This window comes from Symphalangus syndactylus, chromosome 1 (genome assembly GCF_028878055.3).
Source record: "Symphalangus syndactylus isolate Jambi chromosome 1, NHGRI_mSymSyn1-v2.1_pri, whole genome shotgun sequence".
Taxonomy (NCBI): domain Eukaryota; kingdom Metazoa; phylum Chordata; class Mammalia; order Primates; family Hylobatidae; genus Symphalangus; species Symphalangus syndactylus.
Genome location: NC_072423.2, coordinates 97,500,571 through 97,511,783, shown reverse-complemented (window position 1 = coordinate 97,511,783; position 11,213 = coordinate 97,500,571). Strand labels below are relative to the sequence as shown.

The window sequence follows — 11,213 nt, the reverse complement described above, 5'->3', positions numbered from 1 at the left end:
AACCAAGGTAAACAGAGCAGGCTTGCCCTAGGCCCGCCCTTGGCCTGCTCGGCACAGGGCGGGGGCGAGCTGTGTTGGGTGCAAGGAAGCCAGGCAGATCCACACTGGGGGACCTGCGACTTCCACCAGCAGCTGACGAGCGGGCCCTTGGGACCTGGGCACTCTCGCCTCTGTCTCTGGTAGGAAAGGCCATTTGCTGAACCCCTTCTATGAGCAGCACGTGCCCTCTCGTTCCTCTCCACTGCTGCTTTGCCAGATGAGGAGGAGGAGGGCAGCACATTTATCAGACGCCAGGCGCCGTGCCCAAGGCCTTGTGTGTTTGATCATTTCATCTTCACAGCTACCCTGAGACACCCCATGTTACAGAGGAGGAAACTGAGGCCCCAAGGCATGCAGCACATCCCAAGTAAACTCAGGAGTGAAGCCCAGGGCTGGCAGGGGCTCCCGCCTGTGCCCACTGCCCTGCCCGACACCCCCGGAAAGGAGCACATGGCGGGGCTGCCTCAGGGGAGCCGCACAAGTGGAGGTGGGCAGTTCTCCTTGGAAGGGGGTCCTCTACTCCGGGCGGTTCTGGCGCGGGTGGGCTATAGCCTGCAGCTACTGTCAGCAAGACCACACTCCGGCTGGCCAGGGAGATGTTTGGCTTGGGATATTTTTTTCCTTTTTTTGGGTTACCCTATCCAGGCCAAACTGTAGGGTACTTTTCAAACAACTAGCTACAAACATTTTCCTAACAAGGCCTCTCTGGGATGAGAAATGGAAACTTTTTATGTTGCAACCTTGGGTTTTGGCATTTTAACAATGCATCACCAAGGGCTGTGGTGGTCAGCGGTGAAGGGGAGAAGGCTCCATGCAGGAGGCTGGGGGGCACAGCCAGGGAGACGACGAACCCGGAGCCAGGTCCCGCAAGGACGTGATGCTGCACTTCATTTCTTCCACTTAGCACAGCTGGCGCGCCAGCAACTGTTCCCGTCCTGCTTCACAGATGACAAACAGGCTCAGAGAGGAGAGGTGACTTGCTGAGGCCACACCTCAGTGGATGGTGGTGCTGGCTGGCGTTCAGACTCAGGTCCCTCCGATTCCAGAAGCCTTCACCCCCCCACCCGCCCTGCCCGCCGTTGGCACTGGCTGCCCTCCCCTACTTCAAGCTCCTCCTGGTGGGACGGCCCACAGAAGAACACCTGGATAAAGGTACAGGGCTTGGATTCCAATCGTGCCTTCTCTAATGAGTGGGGCGACACTAATTCCGTACCGCCTCCATGCTGGGAGGGGTATGCCCGATAAGACAAACAGATGTGGGCATGACTGGGTCAGCAAAGATTCTTTGGCAGCAAGTGACAAAAACCCAAGGCAGATTTCTTCAGCTAAAAAAGGGGATTTACTAGCTCAGGATACCAGGAAGAATGGGGTGGAGGTCAGGCATGGCTACATCCAGGTGCTCAAACAGTGTCATCAGGTCACTCTCCCACCCCCATTTTTGGGTCTGTTTCTCTTTGGCCTCCTTCTCTTCTTCAGACAGGCTACCTAGGAGGCAGGGAGTGTGGCTGTCAGCTATCTCCCACACAAGAGCCAACATCTTTCAGCATCCATGTCAACCCCGGGGCAGGACTCTTATCAGCTGTTTGGATTCTGGGAAGTTAGGGAGCTTAAGCAGGCACCCCCACGCCCGCCCCTGCAGGAAGAACACCTGTCCCTGTGTGCTGTGTCAACCGGGAGACGCTTCCAATGGTGCCCTCATCCCCCATGAGCATCATTACACAAATGCCTCCCACAGCCACGGGTCCTCAAGGAGCATGAGAACTGCAGCCTTCTGTGCGCGCTGCTCAGCGCTTATGGAAGCAACCGGATTAACTCTGCCGCACTTGACACAAAATGCAGTAGAGTCCTGGTCCCCTTCCCAAACAATTCAGTCCAAAAGCCACTTGACGGGAATAGACAAGGAAGGTGTCCAGGGCAGGGGGAAGAGGAGGGGCCCTAGTGGCCAAAGGTGGGGCGTCAGCCCGGGTAGGAGGGGAGAGTGGCCGAGGACCAGCAAGAACAGGGCAGTCAAAGCGTGCAGGCCTGGCCTGAGGACACACTAGCCGAATGCACTGCGTAAGTGTCCTCTGGGGGACAGCCACCCTAGGTGCAGGTCAGGGAAGCTCAACCTCACGCAGAACCATCGGGGACACAAAAGGACACGAATGGGATTTAAGGAGAGAGGAGCCTGCGCCGGGAGAGTCTGCCGCAGGGAGGTCAGAGGGAGGGGGCTTGAGAGACGCGGCAGGCAGGGCACAGCAGCTGAGCAGAACAGGCAAAGGGTGCGCCCCTTAGACCCACAGCAGACACACTGGGGTAGTGTGCAACGTTTTCATTTAATTTTTAAGTAATTTATACCCCTCTGAAACAAAACCCTGAGGCTCAGGTGCATCACCTGAGGTTCTCTTAAATAGAAGAGTTGGTACAGGGCACCAGAGAAGGCCGGGAGGCTCTGGATTGGTAAGCGCTGATGATGCTGAGGCTGTGGGGCAGCTTTCCCAGGACAGCTACGTGGGCCAGCTGGCTCACCTGGTCCCCACGGCGAGGCGCAGCAAGGAGGGGCTGGCACAGCCCGGGCGCCTTTGTAAGCCAGAGAGAGGTGCACGGGCCAGAAAGAGGTGCCTCCTAGACTCATGGGAGCCCTGTGGTGAGGGGCAGGGGGAACACTGCAGTCACCAGCAAACAGCAGACAGAAGGAAAGTGGCCCCAGCATCTGGCCGCATGGGAACGTGCAAGCCAAACGCCACTCCCTGCTCCCAGCCTGAGCGCCATTCAGAGTCTTGTTTCCTGTTTCCTCTCAGCACCCTCATCCTAATGGGCTGAGCTGGCAAGTCCCAGACATTGGAGGAGTAACTTCAATAGTTTGAGGCCCTGGATATTCTCCAAGGGACTGGAACCTTCCCCAGGATCCAGATGCTGGGATGTGGGTTTTGGCGGGGAGTGAGGGGAAGGGACGTGCATTTCCCGAGCCCCACCTGCACAAGCACTGTTGTCCCCCAGGTGCTTTCCTCCACATTGTGACATCGGAAAAGCTAATCCCTGGGCTCCAAAAACCCAACCTTCCCCTACAGGGCCCTGTGCTCCTCCCCCATAGGCCCCTCCACTCCTCTGTCACCCTAGTGCAAGCAGACCATGGTCTGGTGGCGCCCTGGGCTGGCATGGAAAGAGCTCCGCAGGGCGTGCGAGGATGCGGCCGGTCACGTCCCCCTCTCCTTCCTCTGGCTGGTCCTCTGGTTGCTGAGCTCCCTCAGCTTCTTATCCAGCCTCCTCTGCAGCTGGGCCCTCTTGGCTGGGTCCAGGGATCTGTCCTTGGTCCCGCTGCCGGCATAGAGGACCCCTTCCCGGCTGATTCTCTGCCGGGCATGGGCGCGAGCCCTCTCACCGCAGCCATGGATCTGGGGAGGACACAAGAATCACTGCTGGGCTCACAGGGGCCAGGAGGCAGACCCTGCAGCTCTGCCCATCAAAGAGCTGGGGGGTCATAGGCGCCCCAACAGAGAAGGCCACTCCTCCCGCCATGTCAATCCTTCACCCTGCAGGCTGCTTGGTGGGAGGGCAGCGGGGTGGTCTGCACCCTGGTGTGGCGGGAGCCCCCGAGTGTGCACAGGAAATGGCACCACCCTGACTGACCACACAGTCCCTGCAGCCACTTCCCACTGCCTCCCAGCCTCCGCCTACCCAATCCACACTGCAGCCAAGACCAGTGACATCACAGCCCTGCTGACACCCTAGAGGGTGCCCCACTGCCTTCAGATCAGGCCCGATTCCTCCAGGCAGCTCGCCAGGCCATGCCCAGCCTCGACTCTAGCCATCCTGCCTCACACTCTACTCCCAAATCCCTGACTGGGCCCAGGGCTTTATGCATGTTCTAAGGGTGGATAGCCTGCCTACCCACCCCGCCATCGGCCCTGTCCTCCCCAGCCCAGCTCCCACCTTCTGTCCCACAGGTCTCAGCCCCAGTGTTACTTCCTCCAGGAAGCCCACCCTGACTGTTGCATCTAGGTGGTGTCCCTGCTGCCACCTTGGCCCTGGGTTTTCTTCCTCGGAGCACTCAACACCTGGTACCATATGCTGGTCTCTTACTCAGATCCCCAACCAGGCCCAGCATCCTCCAGGGTAGAGACAAGGCTAGTTCACACCTCAGCTTCCCACAGGCACCCACACCTGGCCCAGGGGGTTCTCAACAACCCTGGCTCAAGGAATGAACGACACAGCAGCCAGGCCACGGCCAGCTCAGACGACGGGCTGGAGGCTCTGCCTCCCACCTCCCCTATGCCAAACAGACCAGATTAGGCCACTAACAGAACCCAAGGATACTGGGACAAAATTCCCTCTGCCCAGAATTCCCACTAATGTGGCTGCAGCTCAGCAAATAAGGCATTTTGTTTGCTTATGCCCTGATGTGCTCAAAACAGATCATGAGTCAGTGTCTGATTTCTGTTTCTGGAGGTATCTGGAGCTCGTAACCAGCTAACTGTTCCGACTGGAACAAGTCTGCCCAGGGTCTGCTTCCTGGAGACGGAACCCACCACCACTCCCCACTGTCTGATCCCAGGAGGGGAAGCCGACATACCTCGGGCAGGTGGTGGCTGAGGCAGTAGCGGCGGCTGCAGAGCTGGCAGAACTGGCCCAGGGTTGTGACGCTGGCTGTGCACTTGGCAAAGCCACAGGTGTTATCAGCCTTAATGGCAGCAGAAACCAGGGCCTCAAAGTCCTCCTCTGTGGGCAGATCTATGGCTGGATGTCCTGGAAAAGACCCGCATCACTCAGGCAAATGGAAAGACAACAGTGCCACACCTGGGCCCTCATTTAAGGTTTTAAAAGCAATTCATGGCTGAGCACAGTGGCTCACACCTGTAATCCCAGCATTTTGGGAGGCTGAGGTAGGAGGATTGCTTGAGGCCAGGAGTTCAAAACTAGCCTGGGCAACATAGTGACGTAGTGAGACCCCGTCTCTATTCATGCTAAAAAAAAATTAAAAAGCAGCTCATGTGTCTTCCCTCTGCTACCCTGTCGGTGCCCTCGGGCAGAGGTGGCACCAGTCCTGTCCTCTAGCACAAAGCGTGGCATACAGTAGCTGCTCAAGAAAGGTTTGGGGAGTGAATTCCTCTAGAGCCCCAGGCTCTGGGAGGCCCCTTTCAAAGCCATGCATGTGCTGGTGTAGCTTCACTTCAGGAATTCAATGAATCAATGCAAGCTGGAACTCCTGCATGGTCTTGCTGAGGAAAATGGCGGTAGCAGGAGTTCCCCAAGACCGATCAGGTCTACAGGCTCTGCCAGCGTATGCCTGGCCAACTCCCAGTGCATGCCTGGCCAGCTCCTGTGGGGTGGGCACAATGCAGGATGTGGCAAACGGGGCAGAGCCCACCTAGGGACTCCGCATGGCCCATGGGCAAGAATGGTTTTGCGCTCAGCCAGCCCCTGTGGTTCTGAGCATTTTGCCCAGGACGACTTCCAGGCAGAGTGCACCCTTTTGCTGTGCAAGACCTCCACCCTCCAGGGACACATGTGGCATGGGACCCTGTGATCGCTCCATTCCCGAGGGGCTCCAGGGAGCCGTCCATGTTTGCTCTTCCAGGCCCCTCCCGCTGCCACAGACATGCTCTGAGCGCTGCCTACTTGCCAAGTCCCACACACTGGCTCTGGGACAAGAAGGTGCCCGTGACCTGATCGCCGACCTAGGGGAGCCCAGACGGAGCTGGGAGTGGCATGACTGAAAATAAAGCTAAAATGACACAGGCATGGTGCCACCAGGAGGAAGCCCTTCCTTCTGTTGATGGTGGCAGGTGGGTTCCAAGTAGGGCCAGCACCCCAGTGACGGGACACTGCCCCATGTTCTTATTAGCTGACTTACCTTTGGCTTTTTTCTTTTTCTTTTCTGGAAGTTTCTGCTGCCCTGAGGACTGCTGCTCCTTGCTGGTGGGCTGCCCCTGCGCACTCCTGACCCTCTGCAGTCTCTCCAGGTGCAGCGTCCTCAGATCAGGCTGGTCCGGGCCACGCTGCTCCCTGGGAGGCTGCTCCATCTGCGCAGGGCTAGGGGGCACTGGCTGGAGAGGGGCTAGGCCGCCGGTCCCTGCTGGGGGTCCCAGGGCTGCTGGGGGTCCCGGGGCTGCTGGGGGTCGCGGGGCCAGCGGGGCCCTCTTGCTCACGGTGATGAACCTCCTCTTCCCTTCCCCGGAACTGTCGTGCCTCAGCCCGTGCTCCTCGGCTATCTGGTGGACCCGCAGCCTGTCGTGGGAATTGAGGGAAGGAGGAAACTCCAACTGCATCTTCTTGCTGGCCATGAACTCCACTATCATGGCCCGGAAGTGGTCCACGCCGTCTTGGCTCTCCACTCCCTCCAGGCTGCCTCCGTTGAGGCTGGGCTGAGATGGGGCTTCAGAGGCCAGAGACTTCCCGGCCGGCTTCTTCCGGCCCTGTCTGGCAGGTGCTGCGGCCTCCTGGCCTCCCTCCTGCCGCTGGCTTCCGGTCCTGGTAGACGTAGCAGGGCCCTGGGGCTTGGTGGCAGCATGGCTGGAACCCTGGGAGCTCTCATGGGAATAGTTTTCTGGGACAATATCGTCAAGATACTCAAAGGCCGTGCGTACTTCCCCATGCTGTGTGAAATACTCCACCAGGGTCTTCAAAAATGCATGGTTGTTGACAGTACGGGAGTCACAGATGACCGCCACGTGGCGCCGGGCACGAGTGACAGCCACATTGATCCTCCGGTCCTCAGCAAGAAAACCAACCTCACCTACAAAAGGCCAGAGGGGAGTGAGAAGCAGGTTTCAGACTAAGAAACTGAGTCAGGCTCCTATGCCCTTATCAGTAACCACCACAAGTATGGTCCCCTGTGCACGGCCCACCATCCACACAGCTGCCCAGCCACGCATGGCACCGTGATGCCACACCTGCCCTGGCATCTGGCTGCCACAGCTGACTGAGTGGGGCTCTGGGGAACCCGACTGGGTTCTGTCGCTCCTTTCCTTCTGTCTAAGCCTAGCCTCAGGGGCCACCTGGGGTGTGGCTGCAGCTGGCACCCGGGAGAAAGCACAAGAAACCTTCCAGGACCTTCCCTTCTTTCCCCCATAGCTTCTAGCCAGGCCTCATCTGCTTTCTGCCTTCTGAGAATGTCTCACAAAGCGCGTTCACTAAACCTGCTTCTGGGAACAACTCTCATCCCAAATAGAAAGCCCACAAACCACAGCAGCACAGAAACCACAGCCATGACCACCACACTCCGTGGCTCTGTGCACGGAGGCTAAAGGCCAGCTCTGGGCTGCAGGGGGCTCCACCTCCTCGGCAGGGTGTCCTGATCATTCCCAGCCCACCCTGCGCCCCCAGCTGCCACCCCAGCCATCTGCTCCCCGACAGCACACTCACGCCTCTGAGCCTCCGCAGACTCTCTTGCCTGTGCTTTGCCTGACGTGAACTTATTGAGGACAGAAGCTGCACCATGAGCACACTGCCAGAAACCAGTGTGGCACCCAGCAGACACCCAATATGCCCCTCAATCAATAAATTCACTTCTGTGCTATCCCCAAAGGACTCTGGCGAGGGCTCCGTACCTTTCCTGTTGGACCTGACGAAGGACAGTATCACGGCCTCCTTCTCTCGGCCTTGGAAGCCATCGACGGACTTGATTTCAAGCTCGGGGTGCCTGTGCACAAGGCTCTGTCTGAGCAGGTCCACCTGAAACACCAGCCAGGCTGTGGTTTCCTCACCCCCCAGGCCAGTGCAGCAAGACCCTGCCCTTCAGCTCAGCAGAGGGCCTCACGCTGCGAAACAGCCAGGACCTGGGAAGCGGAGCCTGCAGGAACCCCATGGGGAAAGGCTTCCTGTCCGCCCTCCTCACAGGCATGCATGCACGCCAACACGACACCCTGTCCCTGGCATTTGATCATTTCTTTTGGCTTATGACAGCCGCCAGCCTCAGACAGCCCTATGTGTGATGCCCGCACACCAGGAAGCGATGATAGCCTCTTCCACAGACCCTCCCCATACTCCAGAAGGCACATTTCCCCACCAAATGAGACATGCATGGGAACACGACCTGAGCCAGACCAGCAAGGTTCAAGGCTGAGGCTCCTGTGGGAAATGCCAGAAAAGGACAGGCTGTTCCGCCAGGGCTGCCTGTGGAAGGACTGTGTCAGCCTGAGGCTGCCGGGGTCACCCAGCAAATCTGGCCAGAACACAAGCCAGTGCAGAAGGCTGGGGCACCAGGCAGTGCAGGCGGGGCAGGGTGAGGCAGGCAGACGAACACACAGGGGCCCCTGACGACATCATTTGGGCCCTGGATCCAGTCACAATAAGGTCAGCCCTACCCTTGAACTTTTCCGTCACCACAGCCAACAAATCACCCTTTTTCTTTCACCCTCTAGGTTGTGTGAGCCCCAGCTGTTCTGTAGAGGGACAAAAGGAAACCGTCGTACCTGGAGGTTGTATGGCGAGACCACAGCAATGTCACGGGCTAGAACACCAGCATCCACCAGAGCCTGGATGTGCAAACTGACGAGGCGGACTTCGCCTGGAGGGAAAGAAAGAATGGGTGAGCAGCACAAGGTCGCCCCGAGCAGGCATCCACCACCAACACGTGTTTCGGGCACGTTTCTGTCGATCATGGCCAGCTGATCCTCCACTGTGCCCCAGGTGGCTTCCTGGGAGCTAATCATCTGTGTCCCAGGGCCCCAGGACCAGACATGCCCAGCTAACTTGAATTTCACATCAGCAATGAAGGCCTTTTGACTCCTATGGCCGTGCATCCTGTTCAACGTGGAACTGGGGAGATGGTGGTGTCAGCTGAGCAATGACAGTTCCCATCACCAGACCAGCCAGGCAGAGCTGGGCCACCATTCAGGAGAAGGCCATAAAATGCTGCCAGGCCCATGTCACCCAGGAGTGGGCTGCTCACCCTGGAGAACACGATGCTGCTCAACCTCTTGGAGTGTGGGGCTCCGTCTTTTCACGGCCATCAACAACTGCTCTCAGCTCCTCCCGGAATTAGGCAATTAAAGTGCCTTTTATTTTTAAAGAGCTAGAGGTATGTTTAAACAAAAAAGCTGGCCGTCTGCAAGCAAGCTCACCAGGGTTCCCTTTCGATTGTTCGTCCTCCTCCTCCAGCTCAAACAGCCCGCAGCCGGCGGTGTCCACCAAGAGCAGGGGCACACCCGTCTCTTCTGTGGCAGCCACACCTGGGAGGTCCCTGGCACACAGGCAGAGAGGCAGCACATCAGGGGGGCCACAGTGCAGCGCTCAGGCCCCACCCAACAGAACCGACCCCTCCCACGAGGAAAAGGCTTAGGTAGGGGAAGACAATGAGAACATCAGGACATCAGATGGGAGGGAGCGGGCCTGACCCAGCTCTCCAGGGCAAGGCCACCCTCTCTTCCAAAAAGCTAGCCTCAGAGTCGACTTTCACGCAGAAAGCTTCACTTTAGCTTGCTGCGTAGAAACAGGTGACGCAGAGGATTAGCCAGGGCAGAAGGATGGGGCGGGGGGTGGGGCCGAGCTACTTACCTCAGGAGGTGCCCCGCCACGGAAGGGTGGGCTGTGAGCTGCCCGAGGTACATGGTATCCGAAGCCCAGCGCATGATAGCCTGGTGCATGCGGTACTGCACCGTCAGTGTCCGCACCACCCTCGTGCCGTACTCCTTGGCTAGGCGCTCCATCAGGCTGAGCGACAGCCCTGCCAGCGCAGCCCTGCGCCCAGGAGGGAGAAACAGGGAATACAGGCCTGAGCCCCAGAGTCCAGGTGTGAACCACGGCAAGTGAGGAGGACAGGCCCCAAACCTCAGGACCCAACTCTCCCCTGGGTTCCGACCCAGAAGTCACCAAGGGGTGGGGTTGGCTGAATCATAGCCCCAAAGGCACCTACATCCAGTCGCCAAGGCCTGTGAATGTTCCCTTACAGGACAACAGGGACGCTGCAGCTGAGACGAAGTTAAGGATCCTGGGATGGGGAGGCAACCCTGGATGACCCAGGTGATAACCCGAGGGTCTTATAAGAGGGGCATAGGAGGGTCAGAGTCAGAGAAGGCCACCAAGGGGAGAGATTTGAAGACACAACACTGCTGGCTTCACAGACAGAGGAAAGGGCGACAAGTCAAGCAATGGCCTCTAGGAGCCGGAAAAGACCAGGACATGGCTTTTCCCCTGGACCCTCCAGAAGAAGCAACCCACCCACACCTTGATTTTAAGCCGGTGAGTCTGATTTTGGACATGTGACCCCCAGATTGTCGTTTCTGGAGGTCAGAAAATCAGTTGTTGTCAGCCACTAAGCTTGTGGTCATTTGTCACAGCCACAATAGGGAACGAACACACTCCAACATGCTCCAGCTGTGAGCAGTCAAGTCCACTCCCACCAAGAATGGCTGCAGGGGCTGAGCACTGCCCAGGCGCCAGGCACTGTTGGGTGCGCCAGATGTGGATTAACTCCCTTCATCCTTATAACAACCTCATGAGGGGGCTACTGTTATGACTCCCATGTCACATGTAAGAAGGGTGAGACAGAGAAGGCCGCCAGCCCACAGCTGCCCCACTAGTGAGCTGCAGAGCCAGGACCTGCCCGGGCCGCCTGGTGCCAGAGCCCACCCTGTGCACCACTACAGCTCATCAACCCCACCAAAACCCTGGGGCAGTACCCAGCTCCACTTCAGAGACCTTCCCTCTGGAAACTTACGAGACCTCTGTGATTAACCTATTTTTAATTCCAACAAAGTGAGGACAGGACGTGATGATCAGTACCAACTGCAAACCCAAAACACCCAGCGCAACGCCACCCAACATCCTCCGCCAAAACCATCCTACTCTCTCCAGGGAACACCACCCAACGTCCTCCCCCGAAACCATCCTACTCTCTCCAGGGAACACCACCCAACGTCCTCCCCCAAAACCATCCTACTCTCTCCAGGGAACATCACCCAATGTCCTCCCCCAAAACCATCCTACTCTCTCCAGAGAACACCACCCAACGTCCTCCCCCAAAACCATCCTACTCTCTCCAGGGAACACCACCCAACGTCCTCCCCTGAAACCATCCTACTCTCTCCAGGGAACACCACCCAACGTCCTCCCCCGAAACCATCCTACTCTCTCCAGGGAACATCACCCAACGTCCTCCCCCAAAACCATCCTACTCTCTCCAGGGAACACCACCCAACGTCCTCCCACAAAACCATCCTACTCTCTCCAGGCACACAATGGAGTCCCTGCTC

The 11,213-nt window shown here is 58.1% G+C and overlaps 1 protein-coding gene across 1 annotated transcript in view; it reads right to left on the bottom strand.

Moving 5' to 3' along the window:
* Positions 1-2,335: 2,335 nt before the first annotated feature.
* The window catches only part of IGHMBP2 (immunoglobulin mu DNA binding protein 2), a 38,960-nt gene continuing 30,082 nt past the window's right edge, over positions 2,336-11,213 (bottom strand). The window contains exons 9-15 of the mRNA XM_055270758.2: positions 9,517-9,699; positions 9,084-9,202; positions 8,433-8,527; positions 7,569-7,692; positions 5,873-6,754; positions 4,592-4,764; positions 2,336-3,413 (exon numbers count right to left, since the gene is read on the bottom strand). Of these exons, the coding sequence (XP_055126733.2) occupies positions 3,216-3,413; positions 4,592-4,764; positions 5,873-6,754; positions 7,569-7,692; positions 8,433-8,527; positions 9,084-9,202; positions 9,517-9,699 (1,774 nt within the window). The 3' untranslated portion in view covers positions 2,336-3,215. The remainder of the gene's footprint in view (positions 3,414-4,591; positions 4,765-5,872; positions 6,755-7,568; positions 7,693-8,432; positions 8,528-9,083; positions 9,203-9,516; positions 9,700-11,213) is intronic.